Source organism: Erithacus rubecula, assembly GCF_903797595.1.
Source record: "Erithacus rubecula genome assembly, chromosome: 4".
NCBI lineage: Eukaryota > Metazoa > Chordata > Aves > Passeriformes > Muscicapidae > Erithacus > Erithacus rubecula.
The window spans coordinates 68218234-68245522 of NC_136686.1; the positions used below are offsets into that span (position 1 = coordinate 68218234).

The 27289-nt window shown below is 63.0% G+C and overlaps 1 protein-coding gene across 1 annotated transcript in view; it reads right to left on the reverse strand.

Annotated features, from left to right (window-relative positions):
* Nucleotides 1-3295: 3295 nt before the first annotated feature.
* The window catches only part of MAPK8IP2 (mitogen-activated protein kinase 8 interacting protein 2), a gene marked incomplete at its 5' end in the record, with an annotated part of 25801 nt that continues 1807 nt past the window's right edge, over nt 3296-27289 (reverse strand). Inside the window, 12 exon segments of the mRNA XM_079304484.1 lie at nt 3296-3425; nt 4870-4968; nt 5894-5964; nt 6644-6763; nt 6834-6943; nt 11283-11455; nt 13099-13174; nt 14197-16298; nt 16300-16357; nt 17416-17518; nt 20142-20390; nt 20636-20741. Of these exon segments, the coding sequence (XP_079160610.1) occupies nt 3353-3425; nt 4870-4968; nt 5894-5964; nt 6644-6763; nt 6834-6943; nt 11283-11455; nt 13099-13174; nt 14197-16298; nt 16300-16357; nt 17416-17518; nt 20142-20390; nt 20636-20741 (3340 nt within the window). The 3' untranslated portion in view covers nt 3296-3352.

Below are 27289 nucleotides of genomic sequence, written 5' to 3' on the forward strand. Positions count from 1 at the left end.
TTTGGGGTCACCCCAGGTGAGTTTTGGGGTGACCCCAGGTGAGTTTTGGGGTGCTCATGGCCGAATTTTGGGTGTCTCCAGTAGAATTTTGGGGTGTCCATGGCTGAATTTTGGGGTGTCCATGGCTGAATTTTGGGTGTCTCCAATTGAATTTTGGGATGTTCCTGGATGAGTTTTGGGATATTCCTGGCTGAATTTTGGGGTATTCCTGGCTGAATTTTGGGGTGTCCATGGCTGAATTTTGGGTGTCTTCAGTTGAATTTTGGGTGCTCCTGGATGAGTTTTGGGGTGTCCATGGTTGGATTTTGGGTCTCCAGTTGAATTTTGGGATGTTCCTGGATGAGTTTTGGGATATTCCTGGCTGAATTTTGGGGTGTCCATGGCTGAATTTTGGGGTGTCCATGGCTGAATTTTGGGTGTCTTCAGTTGAATTTCGGGTGTTCCTGGATGAGTTTTGGGGTGTCCATGGCTGGATTTTGGGTGTCTCCAGTAGAATTTTGGGTGTCTCCAGTTGAATTTTGGGGTGTCCCGAGTGAGTTTTGGGGTGCTCATGGCTGGATTTTGGGTGTCTCCAGTTGAATTTTGGGATATTCCTGACTGAAAATTGGGGTGTTTATGGCTGAATTTTGGGGTGTCCATGGCTGGATTTTTGGGGTGCCCCAAGTTAATCTGGGATATTCCTGGCTGAAATTTTAAGTGTCTCCAGTTGAAGTTTTGGGTGTCCCTGGGTGAGTTTTGGGGTGTCCTTTGCTGAATTTTGGGGTGTCCTCAGGAGAGGTTTAGGATATTTCCAGGTGGGTTTTGGGGTGACCTTGGGTGAATTTTGAGGTGTCCCAGTTGAATTTTGGGATATTCCTGGAATGAGTAATGGGTTTCCTGACTGAATTTTGGGATATTCCTGGGCAAGTTTTGGAGTGTCCCTCTCTGAATTTTGGGTGGGTGTCCATGGCTGAATTTTGGAATTCCTGGATGAATTTTGGGTTTCCTGTCCGAATTTTGGGGTGTCCCTGTCTGAATTTTGGGGTGTCCATGGCTGAATTTTGGAATATTCCTGGATGAATTTTGGGGTTTCCTGTCCGAATTTTGGGGTGTCCATGGTTTGAATTTTGGGATATTCCTGGATGAGTTTTTGGGTGTCCCTGGATGAGTTTTGAAGTGTCCCTGGGTGAATTTTGGGGTGCTCCGGGTGAATTTGGGGTTTCCTGTCCTGAATTTTGGGGTGTCCCTGGGTGAGCTTTGGGGGTGCCCTGGCTCCCATAGGTGCCACCCCAATGGCACGATGCTGCTGTTCCCCACTGTCACACCTCCAAGCAGGTGCCAGCCAGGTGTCCCAGTGCCAGGGCAGGGGGTGGCACCACAGGGGCCGGGGGGGACCCTCGGGGGACAAGGGACAGGGAAGGGGCTGGGGGTCCCCAACTCACCTGGGTGTCCCCAGTGCTGTCCCCAACACTGTCCCCACATTGTCCCCAGTGTCCCCAGCACTGTCCCAACACTGTCCCCAGTGTCCCCAGTGCTGTCCCAACGCTGTCCCTAGCAATGTCCCCAGTGTCCCCAGCAGTGTCCCCAGCTCACAGCAAGCAGTGTCCCAACACCTGTCCACAGGACGTCCCCAGTGTCCCCCGCCCCTCTGTCCCCACCTGTGTCCCCGCAGTGTCCCCAAGCACTGTTCCCCAACACTGTCCCTTAGCAATATCCCCGTGTCCCCAACTCTGTTCCTCCAGCAGTGTCCCACTGTCCCCCAGCTCACACCAAGCAGTGTCCCAACACTGTCCCCAACTGGTCCCCACAGTGTCCCCAACACTGTCCCAGCAGTGTCCTCAAGTGTCCCTAGCCCTGTTGCCAGAAACTGGGTCCCCAGCACTGTCCCGAGCAATGTCCCCGATGTTCCCAATACTGTCCACAGCAGTGTCCCCACCCGTGTCCTCAGCCCTGTCCGCACCTGTCCAACCTGTGTGCCAGCATTGTTCCCCGAGCACTGTCCCCAACAATGACCCCACAGTGGTCCCCATAGCCTGTCCCCCAGTTCCTCCAGCCCCTGTCCCCGCCCTGTCCCCGGCAGTGTCCCCAGCCCTGTCCCCGCCACTGTCTCCATCAGTGTCCCCATCCCTGTTCCCCACCAGTGTCCCCGCAGTGTCCCAGCCCTGTGCCAGGACTGTCCCCAGCACTGTCCCCAACACTGACCCCACAGTGTCCCCAGCCCTGTCCCCTACTTCCGCCCTGTCCCCGCGCTATCCCCGCGCTGTCCCCAGCCCTGTCCCCGCCCTGTCCCCGCAGTGTCCCCAGCCCTGTCCCCAGCCCTGTCCCCGCCCTGTCCCCGCAGTGTCCCCAGCCCTGTCCCCGCGCTGTCCCCAGCTCACACCAAGCATATATTTTATTGAAAGACCAAGTGGGTGACAACGGCGTGGGGACAGCCGGGGCTGGCACAGTGGCTCGGGGGCTCCTCTGGCTGCTGAGTTACAGATAAATATCGGGACATCGAGCGGGCGGTGGCGATATAGTCACGATAGCGCTGGGCGACAGGGGCCGAAGCGAGGGACCACCAGGCACAGCAGTGAGGGGGGGCGGGCCCCGGGACCCCCCCGGGCCCGAGCTCGGTGGCGGGAGGGGACAGCCGGGGACACCGACACGAGGGACAGCACACCACGGGGGGAGTGGGCGGGGCAGGTCTGGGGACCCCCCGTTCCTTTGGGGGGACAGCGCGGAATTTTGGGGAGTGTCCCCCTCCACACCGAGCTGCCCCCGGACCCTCCCCAAATGCCCCGAGCCCCCCCCCCTCCTCCCCTCCCCATGAGCCCCCCCAGTGTCCCAAAGCTGCGGGCCTGCTGTCCCCAAGGCTGGCCGTGCCTCATGCAGGGGGGGCCACTCGGGCTGTGTCACCCCCTGGCTGGGCCGTGTCACCCCCCAAGGGGACCCCCGGACCCCCCCCCAGAGGCCAGGGGGGCGTGGGGGGGTGTGGGGGGAGGGGGCGTGGGTCAGCCAGAGCCTCTGGGGGTCAACACAGAGTCCCCGGGGGTGACACAGAGTCCCTGGGGGGGGTGACACACCACAGAGTCCTGAGGTGACACCACACAGGGTCCCCGGGGTCACACAGAACCTCTGGGGTGACACAGAGTCCCTGGGGGTGACACAGAGTCCCTGGGGGTGACACAGGTCCCTGGGTGGGTGACACCGAGTCCCTGGGTGGGTGACACAGGTCCCTGGGTGACACAGAACCTCTGCAGTGTCACGGGTCCCTGGGTGACACCTGTCCCTGGGGGGTCACACAGAGACCCTGGGGGGGCGACACTGGGCCCCTGGGGGGTGACACAGGTCCCTGGGGTCCCCCAGAGGCCCTGGGGGTGGCACAGGACCCCTACTCCAGGTAGATGTCCTCTGTGGGGCAGGCGTACTCCAGGTGCTCCTGGTAATATTCCTGAAACGCTCGGCTGGGGGGCAGCGGGGGAGGGGCTCAGAGGGGGGAGGGGGCGCCCCCGGCACCTCCACACCCACGGAGACCCCACAAAACCGCCCCTGCTGGCACCCCCATGGCAACCACAGCCCCCCAAATCTGGCACAGACATCCACAGCCCCCCAAAACTGGCACAACATACTACAGACCCCCAAAATCTGACACAGAACCCACAGCCCCCCCAAATTCGGCACAGCCCGACCCCTGGCCCCAACGCCCCCCCAGTCCCCCCCGGCACCCTCAGCACCCCAAACCTCCTCACCCCCGTGACCCCAGCACAGCCACAGCCCCGGCACCCCAAAATGCTGCACCCAAACCCCAGCCCCTGAACCCCCCAATCCCTGAAACCCCCAATCCCTGAACCCCAAAAACCCCTGAACCCCAAAATCCCTGAACCCCCAAATCCCCTGAACCCCAAAAACCCCTGAACCCCAAAATCCCCTGAACTCCCAAATCCCTGAACACCCTGATCCCCTAAATCCCCCAATCCCTGAACCCCCAAATCCCTGAACACCCTGATCCCCTGAACCCCCTAATCCCTGAACCCCCGAATCCCCTGAATCCCCCAATCCCTGAACCCCCAAATCCCCTGGCACCCCGAATCCCCTGGCACCCAAACCCCAGTCCCTGAACCCCCAATTCCTGAACCCCCAAATCCCGGCTGCCATCCCCATCTCACTCACTCCCTTCTCCCAGCTCTGCCCCCCATACCCCCCGTGCCCCCTGTACCCCCAAACCCCCCATAACCCCCATAACCCCCGTACCCCCCAATACCCCCCATGTCCCCCATGCCCTCCGCACCCCCCATACCCTCATGTCCCCCGTACCCTCCATACCCCCCCCATGCCCCCCGTGCCCCCCACATCCCCCATGTCCCCCGTACTCCCCTATGTCCCCCATGCCCCCCAATACCCCCCGTGCCCCCCATACATCCCCGTGCCCCCCATACCCCCCGTGCCCCCCCATACCCCCCAATACCCCCTGTGCCCCCCATACCCCCCCAATACCCCACTGTGCCCCCATACCCCCAATACCCCCCCATGTCCCCCATGCCCTCCGCACCCCCCATACCCTCATGTCCCCGTACCCTCCAATACCCCCCCATGCCCCCCGTGCCCCCCACATCCCCATGTCCCCCGTACTCCCCTATGTCCCCCATGCCCCCCAATACCCCCCGTGCCCCCCATACATCCCCATACCCCCCAATACCCCCCGTGCCCCCCATACCCCCCCAATACCCCCCGTGCCCCCCAATGCCCCCCATACCCCCCCGTGCCCCCCATACACCCCGCGCCCCCCATACTCCCCGTACCCCCCATACCCCCATCCCCCCCGTGGCCCCCATCCCCCCCGTACCCCCATCCCCCCCGTACCCCCATACCCCCCCCGCCCCCCATCCCCCCCGCGCCCCCCGCCCGTACCCGACACACTCGGCCACGTGTCTCATGGACTCCTGGGACACGAACACGTGGCAGGCGAAGCGGCTCAGCACCGGGTGCTTGGTGATGAACCCGAAATAGCTGCGCACGGGGGGGGGGGCACGGGCTCAGGGGGCACCCCAAAACCCGCCCCGCGCGGGGGGGCAAGGGGACACCCCCAGAGCCCCGGGACAGGCACACTGGGGGGCACCAGGAGCGGGCGGGGGGCTCTGGGGGGGCTCCTGGCAGGGTGGGGGTTTATGGGGTACCCCTGGGTGGGGTGGGGGTCCCTTGGGGTGCCCCTGGCAGGGTTGGGGTCCCTTGGGTTGCCCATGGATCATGGGGGTCGCTTGGGGTGCCCCAGAATTTGGTGAGGGTCACTTGGGGTGCTTCTGGCAGGGTGGGGGTCCATTGGGGTTCCCCTAAATTTGGTGAGGATCCCTTGGGGTGTCCCTGAATTTGGTGAGGATCCCTGAGGGTGTCCTTAGGTGGGTTGGGGGTCCCTGGGGGTGCCCAGGATCGTGGGGGTCCCTGGGGGTGTCCTTAGGTGGGTTGGGGGTCTCTTAGGGTGCCCCAGGGTGGTGGGGGTCCCTGGGGGTTCCCAGGATTGTGGGGGTCCCTGGGGGTTCCCAGGATGGTGGGGGTCTCTTGGGGTGCCCCTGAATTTGGTGAGGATCCCTGAGGATGTCCTTAGGTGGGTTGGGGGTCCCTGGGGGTGTCCTTAGGTGGGTTGGGGGTCTCTCAGGGTGCCCCAGGATAGTGGGGGTCCCTGGGGTGCCCCTGGGTGGGTCGGGGGTCCCTGGGGTGCCCCTGGGTGAGTTGGGGGTCCCTGGGGTGCCCCTGGGTGGGGTGGGGGTCCCTGGGGTGCCCCAGGATTGTGGGGGTCCCTGGGGTGCCCCTGGGTGGGTCGGGGGTCCCTGGGGTGCCCCTGGGTGAGTTGGGGGTCCCTGGGGTGCCCCTGGGTGGGTCGGGGGTCCCTGGGGTGCCCCTGGGTGGGGTGGGGGTCCCTGGGGTGCCGGGGGCTCACCAGCTGTTCCGGGGGTGGCACCCACAGAAGGAAATGTTCTTCATCTGGAAGAAGTGGCTGCAGCGCTCGAACTGGGGGGGCAGGGCAGAGAGGAGCCCCTGGGTCAGCCCCCCAAAATCTGTGCCCCCCCTCAGCATGGCCCCCCAACCCACAGCCCTGCACCTTTCATCTGCTGGGCACCCCCGAATCTGCCCCACACCCCTCCTGGTCACCCCCAAACCCCCGAGCCCCTCATCACCCCAAAACCCACCCCACATGTTCCTCCTGTCCTGGGCACCCCCAAACCCAAACCCCCGAGCCCCTCATCACCCCCAAACCCACCCCACATTCCTCATCTCCTGCTCAGCCCCAAATCTCCTTTTTTGCCCCCCCAAACCCTGAGCCCTGCACCCCAAAACCTTTTCCTTTCCTCTCCTGTGGTCACCCCCTGAATCCGGGTCACCCCCAAACCCAGACTCCTGCACCCTCCCCACTCCTGGTCAACCCAAATCTCCTTTTTGCTCCCTGAGCTCCTTATCACATCCTGGTCATCCCCAAGCCCCCTCCCCTCCCCTCTTGGTCACCCCCAGACCCCTCCCCTCTCCTTTTGATCACCCCCAGACTCCTCCCCTTTTGGTCACCCCCAGACCCCTCCCCTCCCCTCTTGGTCATCCCCAGACCCCTCCCCTCCCTTTTTGACCACCCCCAGACCCCTCCCCTCCTTTTGTTCACCCCCAGACCCCTCCCCTGCCATTGCCCCCACCCCCTGACCTCGTGCTCGGGGCTGTACTCGGTGACAGTCAGGATGAGTTTGATGCCCTGCAGTGTCACCTCCAGGTCACAGCTGGCCGGGGGTCGCAGGTGCACCGTCAGCTTCCTGGTGGTGGCGATCTGGGGGGCACAGCAGCGTCAGGGGGGCGCCAGGGGGTCCCAGGCGGGGGTCCCACCGCCCCCTCCCCACCTTCTGCATGGCTGCACACAGGATCCCGTTGCCCTGGTGGTACGGGACCTCCACGGAGCCGAGGAACTGCACGTTGAAGCGTTCCACCCAGCACGGGTTCCTCTTCAGGCCTGCAGGGAAACGGCACCCACAGGGTTAAAAAACATGGGTGACAGTCGCACAGTCACGGGGTGACAGTCACACAATCGTGGGATCACAGTCGCACAGTCACAGAGTCACAATCGCACAATCACAGGGTCACAGTCGCACAGTCACGGGGTGACAGTCACACAGTCACGGGGTCACAGTCACACAGTCACAGGGTCACAGTCGCACAGTCACAGGGTCACAGTCACACAGTCACAGGGTCACAGTCACACAGTCACGGGGTCACAGTCACACAATCACAGGGTCACAGTCACGGGATCACAGTCACACAATCACAGGGTCACAGTCGCACAGTCACAGGGTCACAGTCACACAGTCATGGGGTCACAGTCACACAATCACAGGGTCACAGTCACGGGATCACAGTCACACAATCACAGGGTCACAGTCGCACAGTCACAGGGTCACAGTCACACAGTCACGGGGTCACAGTCACACAGTCACAGGATCACAGTCGCACAGTCACAGGGTCACAGTCACACAGTCACAGGGTCACAGTCACACAGTCACGGGGTCACAGTCACACAATCACAGGGTCACAGTCACACAGTCACGGGGTCACAGTCACACAGTCACAGGGTCACAGTCACACAGTCACAGGGTCACAGTCACACAGTCACGGGGTCACAGTCACACAATCACAGGGTCACAGTCACACAGTCACGGGGTCACAGTCGCACAGTCACGGGATCACAGTCACACAGTCACGGGGTCACAGTCACACAGTCACAGGGTCACAGTCACACAGTCACGGGATCACAGTCGCACAGTCACGGGGTCACAGTCACACAGTCACAGAGTCACAATTGCACAATCACAGGGTCACAGTCACACAATCATTTAATCAGTCACACAGTCACGGGGTGAGTCACACAGTCACGGGGTCACAGTCACACAGTCACGGGGTCACAGTCACACAATCACAGAGTCACAATTGCACAATCACAGGGTCACAGTCGCACAGTCACGGGGTCACAGTCACACAGTCACAGAGTCACAATTGCACAATCACAGGGTCACAGTCACACAATCATTTAATCAGTCACACAGTCACGGGGTGAGTCACACAGTCACGGGGTCACAGTCACACAGTCACGGGGTCACAGTCACACAATCACAGAGTCACAATTGCACAATCACAGGGTCACAGTCGCACAGTCACAGGGTCACAGTCGCACAGTCACAGGGTCAAAGTCACACAGTCACAGGATCACAGTCGCACAGTCACAGGGTCACAGTCACACAGTCACGGGGTCACAGTCACACAGTCACGGGGTCACAGTCACACAATCACAGAGTCACAATTGCACAATCACAGGGTCACAGTCGCACAGTCACAGAGTCACAATTGCACAATCACAGGGTCACAGTCACACAATCATTTAATCAGTCACACAGTCACGGGGTGAGTCACACAGTCACGGGGTCACAGTCACACAGTCACGGGGTCACAGTCACACAATCACAGAGTCACAATTGCACAATCACAGGGTCACAGTCGCACAGTCACGGGGTCACAGTCACACAGTCACAGAGTCACAATTGCACAATCACAGGGTCACAGTCACACAATCATTTAATCAGTCACACAGTCACGGGGTGAGTCACACAGTCACGGGGTCACAGTCACACAGTCACGGGGTCACAGTCACACAATCACAGAGTCACAATTGCACAATCACAGGGTCACAGTCGCACAGTCACAGGGTCACAGTCGCACAGTCACGGGGTCACAGTCACACAGTCACAGTCACACAGTCACACAATCATTGAATCAGTCACACAGTCACGGGGTGAGTCACACAGTCACGGGGTCACAGTCACATCACAACGGGGTCACAGTCACACAGTCACAGTCACACGATCACAGGGTCACAATCACATAATCATTGAATCACAGTCACACAGTCACGGGGTGACAGACACACAATCGTGGGATCACAGTCACACAGTCACGGGGTGACAGTCACACAGTCACAGGGTCACAGTCACACACAGTCACGGGATCACAATCACACAGTCATGGGATCACAGCCACACAATCATTGAATCACAATCACACAGTCATGGGGTCACAGTCACACAGTCACAGGGTCACAATCGCACAATCACAGGGTCATAGTCACACAGTCACGGGATCACAGTCACACAATCATGGGGTGACAGTCACACAGTCACAAGGTCACAATCACACAGTCACAGGGTCACAATCACACAGTCACAGGGTGACAGCCACACAGTCACGGGGTCACAATCGCACAATCACTGAGTGACAGTCACACAGTCATGGAGTCACAGTCACACAGTCACATAGTCATGGGATCACAACTGCACAGTCACAGGATCACAGTCATACAGTCACAGGATCACAGTCATACAGTCACAGGATCACAGTCATACAGTCACGGGGTCACAGTCACAATCATGGGATCACAGTCACACAGTCGTGGGATCACAGTCACACAGTCACGGGGTCACAATCGCACAATCACAGGATCACAATCACACCATCATGGGATTACAATCACAAAATCATGGGATCACAGTCACACAATCGGGATCACAGTCGCACAATCACGGTGTCCCAATCACACAATTGTGGGATCACAACCACACAATTGTGGAATCACAATCACACAGTCACGGGATCACAATCACACAATCGTGAGATCACACAATCAAAGAACCAATCACACAATCACCAAATCACAGAATCACGGAACCAATCACACAATCACAGAATCCATCACAGAGTCACACAACCACAGAATTGCACAATCACAGAATTCACACAATCACAGAACTGCAGAATAGCAGAATCCATCACACAATCACAGAATCCATCACAGAGTCACACAATCACAGAATTGCACAATCACAGAATTCACACAATCACAGAATTGCAGAATAGCAGAATCCATCACACAATCACAGAATCCATCACAGAGTCACACAATCACAGAATTGCACAATCACAGAATTCACACAATCACAGAATTGCAGAATAGCAGGATCAATCACAGAATCACAGAATTGTGCAATTGCACAATCACAGAATTGCATAATCACAGAATTCACAGAATCACACAATCACAGAATCAATCACAGAATCACAGGCTCCATGACACAATCACAGAATCCATGACACAATCACAGACTCCATGACACAATCACACAATCACAGAATCCACAGAATCAATCACACAATCACAGACTCCATGACACAATCACAGACTCCATGACACAATCACACAATCACAGAATCCACAGAATCAATCACACAATCACAGAATCAATCACAGAATCACAGAATCCATGACACAATCACAGAATCAATCACCCAATCACACAATCAGCACAGCCCATCTCTCCAAGTGCCCCAACCCCCCCCAGACCCCTCCCCAACCCCCCCAGACCCCTGGTGACCCCAAAGACACTGCCTCGAGCTCATGGTGACCCTAAAGGCATCCTCCGGAGCTCCTGGTGACCCCAAAACCACTGCCCTGAGTTCCTGGTCACCCCAAAGCCACATTCCTGACCTTCTGCTCAGCCCCAAACCCACACACCTGTGCCCCTCAGCACCTCCTGGTCACCCCAAAACCAACCCCACACCCCTGTGCCCCTCATCACCTCCTGGTCACCCCAAAACCAACCCCACACCCCTGTGCCCCTCAGCACCTCCTGGTCACCCCAAAACCAACCCCACACCCCTGTGCCCCTCATCACCTCCTGGTCACCCCAAAACCAACCCCACACCCCTGTGCCCCTCATCACCTCCTGGTCACCCCAAAACCAACCCCACACCCCTGTGCCCCTCATCACCTCCTGGTCACCCCAAAACCAACCCCACACCCCTGTGCCCCTCAGCACCTCCTCACCTCCCCGGTGGCACGGTCACCCCCAAACCCACCCCTGTGGCACCTGTGGGGTGCCTGCCCTGGAGGACACAACACCCCAGAGCCAGGGACAGACCTGCCATCTCTCCAAGGGCCTCAACCCCTCCAGACCCCTCCAAACCCCTCCAGACCCCTCCCCAATCCCCCCCAGTCCCCTCCCCAACTCCCTCAGACCCCTCCCCAACTCCCTCAGACCCCTCCCCAACCCCTCCAAACCCCTCCCCAACCCCTCCAGACCCCTCCAAACCCCTCCAGACCCCTCCCCAATCCCCCCCAGTCCCCTCCCCAACTCCCTCAGACCCCTCCCCAACCCCTCCAAACCCCTCCCCAACCCTCCCAGACCCCTCCCCAACTCCCTCAGACCCCTCCCCAAGCCCCCAGACCCCTCCCCAAGCCCCGTGCGCACCGATGGCGTCGCGGGCCTGCCCCACCACCTCGTGGGCGTAGAAGGCGGGGAAGATGCCGCGCTCGCCCGTGCGCATGTTGTAGCCCCGGTACCAGTAATCGTCCTCCTCCAGCTCCACCAGGATGGGATCGTCCACATCCAGCTCCAGCTCATCCTCGTGCCGCGGGATGAACCTGGGGGTACAGGATACAGGGATGGGATAATGGGATGGGATACAGGGGTACAGGGGTGGGATAATGGGATACAGGGATGGGATAATGGGATGGGGTACAGGGATACAGGGATGGGATAATGGGATGGGATACAGGGATACAGGGATACAGGGATACAGGGATGGGATACAGGGATACAGGGATGGGATAATGGGATGGGATACAGGGATACAGGGATGGGATAATGGGATGGGGTACAGGGATACAGGGATGGGATAATGGGATGGGGTACAGGGATACAGGGATGGGATAATGGGATGGGGTACAGGGATACAGGGATGGGATAATGGGATGGGATACAGGGATACAGGGATGGGATAATGGGATGGGGTACAGGGATACAGGGATACAGGGATGGGATAATGGGATGGGATACAGGGATACAGGGATGGGATAATGGGATGGGATACAGGGGTACAGGGATGGGACACAGGGATACAGGGATGGGATAATGGGATGGGATACAGGGGTACAGGGATGGGACACAGGGATACAGGGATGGGATAATGGGATGGGATACAGGGGTACAGGGATGGGACACAGGGATACAGGGATGGGATAATGGGATGGGATACAGGGATAATGGGATGGGGTACAGGGATACAGGGATGGGATAATGGGATGGGATGGGATAATGGGATGGGGTACAGGGATACAGGGATGGGATAATGGGATGGGATACAGGGATACAGGGATAATGGGATGGGATACAGGGATACAGGGATGGGATAATGGGATGGGATACAGGGATACAGGGATGGGATAATGGGATGGGATACAGGGATACAGGGATAATGGGATGGGGTACAGGATACAGGGATGGGATAATGGGATAATGGGATGGGATACAGGGATACAGGGATGGGATAATGGGATGGGATACAGGGATACAGGGATGGGATACAGGGGTACAGGGATGGGATAATGGGATGGGATACAGGGATACAGGGATGGGGATCAGAGACACGGCTCGGCACCCAGCAGGTCATCAGCACCCCCAAAACACCACCCTGAGCTCAGGGTGACCCTAAAACTACTGCCCTGAGCTCCTGGTGACCCCAAAGACACTGCCCCGAGCTCCTGGTCACCCCAAAGACATTACCCTGTACCCCTGACCTCCTGCTCAGCCCCAGAGCCACCCAGCAGGTCATCAGCAGCCCCAAAGACACTGCCCCGAGCTCCTGGTCACCCCAAAGCCACATTCCTGACCTTTCAGTCAGTCCCAAAACCACTCCCTTGACCTCCTGGTCAGCCTCAATGCCATGGCCTGGCACCCCTCAGGTCATCAGCACCCCCAAAGTTCCTGGTCACCCCAAACCCACATTCCTGACCTCCTGGTCAGCCCCAAAGCTAATTGAGGGCTGGGGGGACCCGGGGGAAGAAGGGACAGTGACCCCCACACCCTTCACTTCCTGGTCACCCTTAAACCCAACCCCACACCCTTCATCTTCTGCTCAGCCCCAAACCCACACCTGTGTGTCCCTCATCACCTCCTCACCCCCCATGGGGTGACACTTCAGGACTCTAGGGTGACACTGGGGTGACACTGCAGGGGCCTGGGTGTCCCTTGAGGTGCCCGTGGGTGTCACCTGGGGTGGCCTCACCTGAAGACAGCGCGGTGGGTCTGCTCCCGCTCCTCGCCGTTCACCATGCAGGAGAAGAGCCCGAAGGACTCTGTGCCTGTGGGGACACCGTGCCAGGGGACACTGGGGACAGCTGGGGACAGCTGGGGACACCCCACGGGGACAGGGGACACCATGCCAGGGGACACTGGGGACAGCTGCCACCACCAGGGGACAGGGGACACCGTGTCCGGGGACACTGGGGACAGCTGCCACCCCCAGGGGACACAGGGGACAGCTGGGGACACCCCACGGGGACAGGGGACACCGTGCCAGGGGACACTGGGGACAGCTGGGGACACCCCACGGGGACAGGGGACAGCTGTGCCAGGGGACACTGGGGACAGCTGCTACCCCCAGGGGACACTGGGGACACCCCACGGGGACAGGGGACACCGTGCCAGGGGACACTGGGGACAGCTGCCACCCCAATGGACAGGGGACAGCTGGGGACACCTGACGGGGACAGGGGACACCCCACCATGTCCCTGAGGGGCACTCATGGCATCAAAACGCTCCTGGGGACCCCTGGGGTCACTGTGAGCCTGCCCCGTCTCCCGCGACATGTCACGACATGCCGTGACATCCCAGACGTATCGTGACATATCATGGCACAGGGGAATGGTGCCATAGCCGGGACAGGGGGGGCAGCTGGTGTGAGAAGAGGCAGGACAGCATGGCATGACGTGTCATGACATCCAGTGACATATCGCGACATGACGTGACATATCATGACATGACATGGCACAGGGGAATTGTGCCACACCCAGGATGGGTGGGACAGGACAGGGAGGGCAGCTGGCATGAGAAGAGCTAGGAGAGCATGGCAAGACATGTCACGACATCCCGTGACATATCGTGACACGGTGTGACATATCGTGACATCCCATGACATATCGTGACATGACATGACATATCATGAGATTACGTGACATATCGTGAGATTACGTGAATATCGTGACATGATGTGACATATGGTGACATGCCACAAGAGGAATGGCCGGGGCAGGACACCAGAGCAGCCCAGGACACCGCGACACGTCCTGAGATGTCGCGACACGTCCCGACAGCGCCACTTACTGGAGGAGCGCGAGGTGCTGTTGACGAAGACGTTGAGGAACTTCTTGGAGAACTGCAGGTCGGCCTCGGGGGACGAGTCCTCGGAGGAGCTGCGCGCGCCGGGGGCCACCAGCCCGTCGCCAAAAGCCACCTCGTCGTCGCAGGCCCTCAGGATGTCGCTGTCGTCGCTGAGCACGGACGTGCAGCGCCGCAGGCTGACCAGCTCCAGCTGCGTGTGCTCGTCCACCACCAGCGTGTACTTGACCGAGTCGTAGGCCAGCGACTCGTCCAGCGGCTCCGGCGCCTCCCCGGCCGGGCTGCCCCGGCGCGACCCCGGCGGCGGCTCCGGCTGCTCCAGGGCGCCGGCGAAGCCCAGGTTGGTCTTGGCCGTGGACACGTCCGGCGCGGCCGCGTCGCCCTCGGGCGCTAACCGGACGTCGTCGATCATGGAGTCGGCCTCCAGCACGCCCGAGTCCAGGTCCCCGTCCAGCGCCCAGCGCCGGGGGCCGGCGGGGACGGTGACGGCGGGCTCGGCGCCAGGGGACGCCCGCGGAGGGGCGGCCGGGCGGCAGCCCAGGGTGGCCAGGACCTCGGAGGCGTCCAGGCGGCCGAGGGCGACGGGGCGGCCGGGGCAGACGGGCGCGATGGTGTCGTTGGTGGGGTTGCTGAGGAAGAGGAAGGGCCCCGGCTCCTCGGCCGGCGGCTCCGGCGGCGGCTCGGCGGCCACGTGCTCCGCCTCGGCCAGGGAGCTGCGCAGCGTCTCCATGTCCACCAGCTCGATGGCGCCGCGCTGGCACCGCCCCGGCGCCGCCGCCTCCCCCGGCGAGTCCCGCGGGCGCGGCTCCTCGTCCAAAGCCTCGCTCAGGATCTCGGGCTCCAGGTCGGAGGCGGGCGAGATGGTGTCGCACAGCGAGTGGCTGTTCTGGAAGCACTCGTCCGGGCACTTGATGGGGTACGAGCCCTCCGAGATCATCTTGTTCACCAGGTTGCTGAGCAGCCACGGCGAGTCCGAGTCCTCGCTCAGGTCGGGCTCCGACTCCGAGTCCGAGTCGTACTCGCTGTTGTCCTCCTCGTCCGCCTCGGGCATCAGCTTGGGCCCCACGGGCAGGTAGAAGGAGCGGCGGATGCTCTCCAGGCTGTGGTCGGGGTCGATCTTCAGGTCCAGGGGGCTGGAGCTGGACACGTCGGTCTGGCCCTCGGGCGCGGGGCCGTCGGCCGGGTCCAGGCTGTCGTAGTAGGCGTCCATTTTCAGCTCGGCCAGGCTCTCCCTCCTGAGCACGCCGCGCTCCGGCGGGCCCCTCTCGGCCGGCTCCTCCTCGTCCTCCTTGCCCTTGTCCAGCAGCAGCGAGTCCTTGATGCCCAGCAGGCCGGGCGCCTCCAGCTCGGGCTCCAGCTCGCCCTCGGAGCCGGGCGAACTGGCCTCCTCGATGGAGTTGGTGAGGTGCGAGGAGCGGCCGCTGCTGCTGTCGCTGCTCAGGTCCAGCTCGGTCTCCGAGATGGACGAGATCATGTTGCTGACCAGGCGCCCGCCGGCGAAAGCCGCCTCCAGCTCCCCGTCCACGTCTGAGTCGGAGCCGGGCGAGCTCAGCTCGTCCCCTCGCCGCCCGCCGGGCAGGAAGGGCTTGGCCGTGCGGCTGGTGAGGTCGGCCTCGATGCCCGGGTCCGAGGAGGGCGAGGTGGTCTCCGAGGAGCCCGAGGGGTGGCCGCGCACGCTGGCGGCCCGGCCGGGCGGGGCACCCTCCCCGTCGGAGCTGAGCGGCTCCGCGGGGGCCCCGTCCCGCTCCGGCCGGGGCTGCGGCCGCGCCTGCGGGCGGGGGGACCCCGGGCTGTCGCCGCCCTGGGGCTGCGTGGGGGCCTGGGGGGCGGCCTGGGGCGGGGGTTGGGCGGCGTCGGGGGCGCCGTGGGGAGCGGCGGGCCCTGTTGGAGAGAGACAGGGGTGAGGCGGGGGCGGCTGGCGGGGGCGCGGCGGGGAGAGCGGAGCTCGGAGCGCAGCGGAGATGAGGTTCATGTTAAAATCGGGCGCGGCTCTCGGGGGCGATGGGTTACCATGTGCCAGGGACTCGGGGCTGTTGCCTTGCGAGTCCAGGGGGGAGGGCGGCAGCGAGGGGGGGGGCCCCCCCGGGGCCCGGCGGGCTCTCCAGGCAGGGTCCGTCCAGGATGCAGGCGTGGGGGGACGAGTGTCCTGCGGGGAGGGCGACACGGGGCCGGGTGAGCCCGCGGGGGTCACTGGCACAGCCCCCTGCCGCAGTGTCACTGTCACAGTGTCACTGTCCCACCCTGATGTCACACCCACACTGCCACAGCCCCACTGCCACAGTGTCACTGTTACAATGTCACTGTCACAGCCCTCCTGCCACAGTGTCACTGTCACAGTGTCACTGTCCCACCCTGATGTCACAGCCCCCTGCCGCTGTGTCACTGTCACAGTGTCACTGTCCCACCCTGATGTCACACCCACACTGCCACAGTCACAGTGTTACTGTAACAGCCCATTGCTACAGCCCGAGTGTCACAGTGTCACTGTTACAATGTCACTGGGACAGCCCGACTGTCACACCCCCTCCGCCACAGTGTCAGTGTTACAATGTCACTGGCACAGCCCAACTGTCACACTGTCACTGGCACAACCCACTGTCACAATGTCACTGTCACAGCCCCATTGTCACACCCCCACTGTCACACCCTGCTGTCTCAGTGTCACTTCACACCCCACTGTCATACTGTCACTGTCACAGCCCCACTGTCCCCTCCCATTGTCCCAGTGTCACTGTCCCCCTGCTCTGTCCCCTCCCACTATCCCGTCCCGCTGTCCAGTGTCATTGTCCTGCAGTCCCACCCCATTGTCCCAGTGTCCCCACAGTCCCAGTGTCACTGTCCCACCTGCTGTCCCAGTGTCGCTGTCCCAGTGTCGCTGTCACACCATCACTGCCCCAATGCCACTGTCCCACCCCGCTGTCCCAGTGTCGCTGTCCCGCCCCCCCGTCCCAATGTCATTGTCCCACCCGCTGTCCCACCCCGCAGTCCCAGTGTCGCTGTCCCCATGTCACTGTCCCACCCCCCTTGTCCCAGTGTCGCTGTCCCGCCCCCCTGTCCCAATGGCATTGTCCCACCCGCTGTCCCACCCCGCAGTCCCAGTGTCGCTGTCCCCATGTCACTGTCCCACCCCGCAGTCCCAGTGTCGCTGTCCCCATGTCACTGTCCCACCCCCCTTGTCCCAGTGTCGCTGTCCCAGCTGCTCACCGGTGTGTGAGGAGGAGGAGGAGGAGGAGGAGTGGAGGAGCGCGTCCTGCCAGCTGGGCCGGGGCGCAGCGGGCGCGAAGCCGCCGTTGTTGTTCAGGGAATCCTGGGGGGAGAGCAGAGCGGGGAGGGGGCTCAGTGGGGGACCCCCGACCCCAGGGGGCGGCTGGGGACACCAGGGGGACACCGGGAGCTCAGTGGGGGACTCCTGACCCCAGAGAGTATTTGGGAACCCCAGGGGAACACCGGGAGCTCAATCGTGAACCCCCAATCTCAGGGAGAGCTTGGGGGCACCAGGGGGACACCGGGAGCTCAGTGCGGGACCCCAGACCCCAGGAGACCTCAGGGGCTCAGTGGGGGACCCCCGACCCCAGGAAGTTTGGGGACACCGAGGGGACACTGGGGGTCAGTGAGTGCCCCCCGACCTCAGGGACAGTTTGGGGACACCGAGGGGACACTGGGGGTCAGTGGGTGACCCCCGACCCCAGGGAGAGTTTGGGGACACCAGGGGGACACTGGGGGTCAGTGAGTGACCCCCGACCCCCGGGACAGTTTGGGGACACCGGGGGTGTGGCAGGGGAGGGCTCGGAGGTGCCTGGCAGCCCCCGTGCCACGTGCGCGGGGTTTATCCGGATTAGGGCACGGCTCCATCCCTGCAGCCCCTGCCCGGCTCGGGGTGGCACCGTGCCCACCCCGGGGACACCCGTGTGACACCCCAGGAGGGCGGCCCCACCCCGCAGAGGGACCCCGGGGCGTTCGGGAGCCTCCGGGATGTTCGGGAGCCCTCCAAATGTTCGGGAGCCGCCGGGATTTTGGGGAATGTGGCGGCGGCAGCGGGGGATTGTCCCGCCGGGAAGCGGGCAGCGCTAATCCCGGCGGATCCCGGCGGGAGGAGGGATTAGGGAGGGATTAGGGAGCGCGGCCGGAGCCACCGGGCACCAACCGGGGCGGGAGGGGCAGGATTGGGGTGGGCACCGAGGGGAGAGCGATGGGGAGGTGGGAAGGGGGGATTGGGAATGGGGAGGTGGGAATGGGGGATTGGGAATGGGGAGGTGGGAATGGGGGAGATGGGAATGGGGGGATTGGGAATGGGGAGGTGGGAATGGGGGATTGGAAATGGGGAGGTGGGAATGGGGGAGATGGGAATGGGGGGATTGGGAATGGGGGGAGAAGGGAATAGGGGAATGTGGGATAGGGGAATGGGGGACTGGAAATGGGGGGAGATGGAAATGGGGGAATGGGACTGGGTGCTGGAGGGGATGGCTGCAGGGGGACACAAATGGATTCTGGGGGGACACTGGGAGGACACTGGGATGGGCTCTGGGGGGACAGAGACACAGGGACCAAGGACCAGGATGTCCCCCCCTGCCGGGACCCCCCCATGGGGCCGATCCAGGCGGATCCAGGGGTTCCAACCCCCCAAAGGGATGACAGAACAACGCGGGTACCCGACCTGCCCACACCCCTGGGCTTTGTCCCTTTGTCCCCTCGCTGTGACCGCCACCCCGCAGCCCAGCAGAGCGCGGTGCCCCCCCGGGAAAAGGAGGGGGGCCCCCGAAATTCCCGAGGGCCCGCGGCTCCATGGCAACGCCGGCGGCTGCAGCCGCGGCGCATCCCACACACTGCGGCGGAGCGTGCGCGGCGACACGGGGACATCCCTGCGGCCACGGGGACACCCCGGGAGCCCCGAGGGCCGGAAAGCGGGACACGCGGCGGGGAGGGGGGACGAGGGACTGGGAGGGGACAGTGACACTGAAGGGAGGGACAGTGACACTGAGGGGAGGGACAGTGACACAGTGGAGGAGGGACAGTGACACTGAGAGGGATGGGGACAAGGGACGGGGACAGGGACAGTGACACAGTGGAGGAGGGACAGTGATTCGAGGGGGGGAAGGGACAGCGACACGGGAGGGAGGGGACAGTGACAGTGACACTGGCAGGGAGGGACAATGACCCGGGGACGAGGGACAGTGACACTGAGGGGGAAGGGGACAGTGATTCGAGGGGGGGAAAGGACAGCGACACGGGAGGGAGGGAAGGAGGGAGGGGACAGTGACACTGGTAGGGAGGGACAGTGACACCAGAGGGAGGAAGTGACACAGAGCCAGGGGGAGAAGGGACAGTGACCCCAGGGGGAAAGGGGGACAGTGTCACCGAGGGGGGGGGAAGGGACAGTGAACCCAGGACAGAAGGGACAGTGACATTGGGGAATAAGGGACAGTAACTCCAGAGGGAGTGACAGTGACACCGGAGGGGAGGGGACAGTGACACTTGGGGGGGAGGGACACTGACCTTGAGGGGGAAAGGACCGTGATTCCAGGAGGGAAGGGACAGTGACCCCAAAGGAGAAGGGACAGTGACACTGGGGGTGAAAGGACAGTGACCCTGAAGAGGAGGAGACAGTGACCCCGGGGGTGAAGGGACAGTGACCCCAAAGGAGAAGGGACAGTGACACTGGGGGTGAAGGGACAGTGACCCCGGGGGTGAAGGGACAGTGACACTGGGGGTGAAGGGACAGTGACACTGGGGGTGAAGGGACAGTGACCCCAAAGGAGAAGGGACAGTGACACTGGGGATGAAGGGACAGTGACACTGGGGGTGAAGGGACAGTGACACTGGGGGTGAAGGGACGGTGACCCCGGGGGTGAAGGGACAGAGCAGGGGACAGCGACCCCGGGGTAAGGGGACACCCCGCCCGGGGGAGCGGCACCTGCAGCCACGCCCCTCACCTGCGTGCCCGGCGCTGTCAGGTTCAGGGTCGTGGGTCGGTGCTTCTGCGTCTCCTCCAGCGCTGGCGAGGGGATGGGCGAGGCCGAGGGGGACGGCGGCGCCTCCAGCTCGTTGCCTTCCTCCTCCTCCTCCTCCTCCTCCTCTTCCTCGTCGTCGTCGTTGTCGTCGATCATCTCGAACTCCTGGAAGTCGTCCTGGAAGGTGCACACGGGGTGCGGCTGCTCCCCGCGCTCCAGCACCAGGCAGTCCTGCGGGTGGCACCGGGTCAGGGCCGCGGGGACAGCGGTGGCGACACCCGGCCGGCCACCGAGGGGTGGCAGTGTCCCCAGCCCCGCCCAAGAGGGGACAAGGGACGCCCAGGCTCGCCGGCTTTGCCTCAGCAGCCAGCAGAGCCAGCAGCGCTGGGGGGGAGTTGTGTCCCAGCCCGGTGTCCCCACGGTGTCCCCACGGTGTCCCCACGGTGTCCCCAAGGGCCACCGGGCTCCTCCTGCACCTTCTCGTAGTGGTCCGAGTCGTAGTTGAGGCCGATGCCGCAATCGTCCGTGATCTCCGACAGGTCCTCGTCATCGAACTCCTCCAGGCTGATGTCCTGGGGGGGCCTGGGGACAGCGGGGACACGGCTCAGGGACAGCGCGGCCGGGCCCGCGGGGCGCCGCGACAGCCAAGCGGCACCGCGGGGACATCCGTGCCGGAGGGGGTGGCACCCGCGGCATGGCAGCAGCAGGGACATGGCAGCAGGACACTGTCACCCCCAGTGACACATGAACATGGCACCAGGACACTGTCACCTTCCAGTGACACACAGACATGGCACCAGGACATTGTCACCCTCCAGTGACACACAGACATGGCACCAGGACACTGTCACCCCCAGTGACACATGAACATGGCACCAGGACACTGTCACCTTCCAGTGACACACAGACATGGCACCAGGACACTGTCACCCTCCAGTGCCACACAGACATGGCACCAGGACATTGTCACCCTCCAGTGACACATGGACATGGCACCAGGACACTGTCACCTTCCAGTGACACACAGACATGGCACCAGGACACTGTCACCCCCAGTGCCACACAGACATGGCACCAGGACACTGTCACCTTCCAGTGACACACGGACATGACAGCAGGACACTGTCACCCCCAGTGACACACGGACATGGCACCAGGACATTGTCACCCTCCAGTGACACACAGACATGGCATCAGGACATTGTCACCCTCCAGTGACACACAGACATGGCACCAGGACACTGTCACCCCCAGTGACACATGAACATGGCACCAGGACACTGTCACCTTCCAGTGACACACAGACATGGCACCAGGACACTGTCACCCTCCAGTGCCACACAGACATGGCACCAGGACATTGTCACCCTCCAGTGACACATGGACATGGCACCAGGACACTGTCACCTTCCAGTGACACACAGACATGGCACCAGGACACTGTCACCCCCAGTGCCACACAGACATGGCACCAGGACACTGTCACCTTCCAGTGACACACGGACATGACAGCAGGACACTGTCACCCCCAGTGACACATGGACATGGCACCAGGACATTGTCACCCTCCAGTGACACACAGACATGGCATCAGGACATTGTCACCCTCCAGTGACACACAGACATGGCACCAGGACACTGTCACCCCCAGTGCCACACGGACATGGCACCAGGACATTGTCACCCTCCAGTGACACACGGACATGGCACCAGGACACTGTCACCCCCAGTGCCACACGGACATGGCACCAGGACATTGTCACCCTCCAGTGACACACGGACATGGCACCAGGACACTGTCACCCCCAGTGCCACACGGACATGGCACCAGGACATTGTCACCCCCAGTGCCACACGGACATGGCACAATAATCCTGTCACTCCAGGTATCACACGGACATGGCACCACAACCCTGTCACCTGTCCTGTCACCGCCCCGTGCCACACGGACATGGCACAATAAGTCTGTCACCTCTGGGTGCCACACAGACATGACACCACAGCTCTGTCACCCCTGATGCCACATGCACATGGCATCATAATCCTGTCACCTCTGGTACCACATGGACATGGCACCAGGACATTGTCACTTCTGGGTCCTGGCACAGCACAACCACAGTGACATGTCACCATAACACATTCACATGTCACCATAACCCTGTCACCCTCCATTGCCACACAGACATGGCACCAGGACATTGTCACCTCTGAGTGCCACAGAGATATGTCACCACACCCTGTCACCCCTGGGTGCCACACAGACATGGCACTAGGACACTGTCACCCCCAGTGCCACATGGACATGGCACTAGGATATTGTCACCCTTGGATACCACACAGACATGGCACCAGGACACTGTCACCTCTGGGTGCCACATGGACATGGCACAGCTCTGTCACCCCCCAGTGCCACACAAACATGGCACCAGGACATTGTCACCCTCTGATGTCACACCGACATGGCACCACAACTCTGTCACCTCTGGTGCCAAATGCACATGTCACCACTCCCCTGCCACCCCTGGGTTCTGGCACAGGACAGCACGGTGTCACCCACTGCTGTCACCACGCGCTGGCACCGGCTGGGGGAGGTGCCAAAGCCACCACATGTCCCAAATCCCCGGAGCCGAGCTGGGGAGGGGACAGTCACCAGCGCCAGCTTTGGGGCGAGCTGTGCTGCTGGGGGACACTGGGGTGTCGCAGGGGCATGGCAGGGGGTGACAAAGGGGACCCGGGCGGTGACACCCCCGGCGCATTCCCAGGGAACGGGGCTGCCATGGAAACCAGCGGCTCCTGCGGGAATAACGGGAACGGAGAGAAATCCCGCCGGGATTTGGGGTCAGCAAACAGAAACGGGGGTTTGGGGGGGCTCGGCGAGGTGGGAGATACGGGCTGGGTGGCACTGGGACCCTCTGGTCACCCTCCACAGGGTTGGGGACACCCAGGAACCCGAGTTTGTCCCCAGGAGTGGTGACAACACCCAGGGGCCAGCAGGACCCTGTGCCCACCGTCTGTGGGGTTGGGGACACCCAGGATCTGCCAGCCTGGTCCCGAGGGTGTGTGGCAGTGCCTGGGTGCCACTGGGACTCTCTGGTCACCCTCCGTGACACTGGGGACACCCAGGAACCCCCAGTTTGTCCCCAGGGGTGATGACAACACCTGGTCACTAGCAGGATCCTGTGCCCACCCTCAGTGGGGTTGGGGACATCCAAGACCTCCAAGTTGTCCCCCAGGGGTGGTGACAACACCCAGTCACCATCATGACCCTTTTTCCATGGGGCTGGGGACACCCAGGACCCCCAGCTTGTCCCCAGGGGTGGTGACAACACCCAGACACCACCAGGACCCTTATTCCATGGGGTTGGGGACCCCCAGGACCCCTAGTTTGTCCCTAAAGGTGTGTGACAGCACCCAGGTGCCAGCAGGACCATTTTTCCATGGGGTTGGGGACACCCAGGACCCCCAGCTTGTCCCCAGGGGTGGTGACAACACCCTGTCACCATCAGGACCCTGTGCCCACCCTCTGTGGGGTTGGGGACCCCCCGGGGGGGCTCCTGCAGGTGCGGGGGCTCAGCCCGGAGTGTGGCAGCCCCGAGGGGGTCAGGGCTGTCCCCCGTGTCCCCCGTGTCCCCCGTGTCCCCTGTGTCCCCCGTCCCCCTCCCGGGCCCCGCGCCTGCTGCCGATCCCCCGGCAGGAAGATTCCCCTAATCCCATAATTCCCACAAGTAGGGCACGGCCGCGCCGAATCCGCGCAGATTTGGGGCAAAAGCGGCAGAAACGGAGCCGGGGCCGGGGCTGAGGCGGGAACGGGACCCCAAAACCCCAAAGGACGGGGGAGCCCCGGGGCTGAGGCGGGACCCCAAAACCCCAAAGGACGGGGGAGCCCCGGGGCTGAGGCGGGACCCCAAAACCCCAAAGGACGGGGGAGCCCCTGGGCTGTGGGGGGAGGGAGGTTTTGGGGTGCAGAGCCCTAGGATGTCGGTACAAAGTGCTTTGGGGTGTAGGGGAACAGAAATTTTGGGGTTCAGAAGCCTTTGGGGTTTCGGGGTGCAAAACTCACGCCGGGGTGTTGGGGAGCAGAATCTTTTTGGGGTATTTGGGTGCAGAGCCCTGTGGGGTATTGGGGTGCAGAGCCCTTTGGGGTGAAGAGGCTGTTGGGCTATAGGGATCAGAGCCTGGGGTGTTGGGGCACAGAGGTGCCGGGTTTTGGGGTGCAGAGCCCCAGGATGACAGGAAGCAGAGTTCTGGGATGTTGGGGTGCAGAGCTCTTTGGGGCACAGAGCCCCATGATGCTGAGGAGCAATCTTGGTGTGTCAGGGAGCAGTTTTGGGGTGCAGAGCCCCATGGTGTTGAGGAACAGAGACTTTTGGGGTGCACAGCCCAGGATGTTGGGGAGCAGAATCCTGGGGTGTTGGGGAGCAGAACCTTTTGGGGTGCAGAGCCCCAGGATTTTGGGAAGAAGATCCCAGGATGTTGGGGTGCACAGCTGCAGATATCGGGGTGCAAACCCCAGAATGCTGGGGAGTAGAGTGCCAGGATATTGGGGAGCAGATCCCAGGATGGTTTTGGGTGCAGAGCCCCAGATATTGGGGGGTGCAGAGCCCCAGATATTGGGGAGCAAATCCCAGCACGTTGGGGTGCAGATCCCAGAGGTGTTGGGGAGCAGAGCCCAGGATTTTGGGGTGCACAGCCCCAGGATTTTGGGGTGCAGAGCCATCTCCCCAACCCCACACAACATCGGGGGCTGCCCCCCCTGCAGGAAGAATCCCAGGACTCTACCACGACTTTGGGGGGACAGGGGGGGACCCCGGGACTGCTCCTGCACCCCTGGACCCTCCTCAGTGGGGATGGGATGGGATGGGATGGGATGGGATGGGATGGGATGGGATGGGATGGGATGGGATGGGATGGGATGGGATGGGATGGGATGGGATGGGATGGGATGGGATGGGATGGGATGGGATGGGGACACTGCTTTGGGATGGGATGGGGACACTACGATGGGATGGAACCAATCCAGTCCCACAACCTCCCCGCTGGGACCCCAAAAGCAGCGCCCCGGCCGCAGGGACACAGCGCCGGGGACGAGCAGCAGGAGCAGGGACAGTGCCCGTCCCACCTTGGGGACACTCCGGGGACAGGTTGGGACCGAGGGACAGGAGCCGAGCCGAGGGCGGGGACAGGGCAGGACCCACCCGCAGGGACTCCAGTGGCACCATCCCGAGCCGGGGTGGGCCGGAGGGGACCCCAGAAGGGCCGGGCAGGGCTGGGGAGGGGAGGGGACAGCGGCGGGGCCGGGCCGGGCTCCCCGGGGAGCGGCGGGCGGATGGAATTTCCTCATGGCTGCCAGCCCCGCTCCCTGCGCCGCCCCGGACCCCAATCCCTGCACGCCCGGGGCGGCTCGGAGCCTGTGCCCACCCCAAATTGGGCACCTGGGGGGGCCACGGCCCGAGCGGGGGGTGGGAGCCACCCCAAGGCGCGGCTGCGTGTGCGGCTGGAATTCCCACCTCGAGAATTCCCACATCCAGCATTCCAACCTCGAGAATTCCCACATCCAGCATTCCCACCTCGAGAATTCCCAGCCCTGCCCCACGGCTCGGCCTCTCCCTCTCCGGCCAGGGAGTCCCACCCCACCGGACACCCCAAAGCCGGGCTGGGCACCCCCTCCCTCCGTCCCCGCCGTTCCTTAGGGAAGCACAGCCGGGTTTGGGGTCCCTGTCACCGTTCCTTAGGGAAGCACAGCCGGGTTTGGGGTCTCTGTCACCGTTCCTTAGGGAAGCACAGCCGGGTTTGGGGTCCCTGTCACCGTTCCTTAGGGAAGCACAGCCGGGTTTGGGGTCCCTGTCACCGTTCCTTAGGGAAGCACAGCTGGATTTGGGGTCCCTGTCACCGTTCCTTAGGGAAGCACAGCCGGGTTTGGGGTCCCTGTCACCGTTCCCGGATGGATCTCGGGATGCTCAGGGAGACCCGAGCGCGGCCGCAGCGTCCCCAGGGATCGGCCCTGGTGTTTTTGGGATGGCTCCGGGCAAAGCTGCCGCTCCCCGGACTCGGCCCGGGGCCCAGCGAGGCTGTGGCGTCCCCTCCCTGCGCCACCGTGGGCAGGGACAGCCTGGGGACGGGGACAGGGACATCCCGGGGACGGGGGGACGAGGACGGGGACGTTCTGGGGAGGATGCTCAGGGAAGGGGACAGGCCGGGGGTGGGGATGCTTGGGAAAAGGGACCCTCAGAGAAGGCGACATCCTGGGGACGGGGACAGGCCGGGGAAGGGGACAGGGATGCTCGGGGGAGGGGACAGACTGGGGACAGGGACAGGCCGGGGATGTTCAGAGAAGGCGACATCCTGGGGACGGGGATGCTGAGGGAGGGGACAGCCCGAGCAAGGGGATGCGCAGGGAAGGGGACATCCTGGCCGAGGGGACATCCCAGAGAAGGGGAGCCCTGCCCAGCCCAGGCCACAGCCACGCAAGGACACGTCCCACATCCTCGCTGTCCCCCTGCTCCTCTCTCCGCATCCCCGGCGCCCCCCAGGTGCCCCTCACCCTCCTGCCGTTCCCGATCCCGTTCCCGTTCCCCTGCCGGGAGTCTCGGCCCCGCACTGCGCCAGCCCGGCCCGCACCCGCACCCCGACCCCGCACCGCGACCCCGCATCCCCCGCGCCCAGCCAAGGTCAGGGGCCCCCGGGGGCTCTGCGGGAAGGTGACCGAGCCCGGGAACCCCCCCGGGAACCCCTCGGGGGGGGGCTGAGCCGCCGCCCCCCGCTCCCGGGCCCGGCCCCCGTGTTGCCATCCCCGTCCCCGTCCCCATCCCGGGGCCGCTGCGGCGCCTCGGGAGAGACAAAGAGGCGGCGGCGGCTCCTCCCGCAGCGGCCCCGGGATGCGGCGGGGGCGCTGCGAGCCCCGCTGGGGGGAAAGGCGACGGAGCAGCCCCCCGATGCTCCGGGGGGCTCCGGTAATCCCGGGAAAGGCCCCGCAAAGGCGGTGGAGGTGCGGGAGGAGCCCCCCCCCCCCGCCGGTCCCGCATCCCAAGGTGAACGGGCGGGGGGAGCCGCGGGATGGGGGGCGGGGGGGGGGGGGAGGCCGGGGGGGAACGGGCGGTGCGGCGGGAGGGGGAAGGGCAGCGAGACCCCCG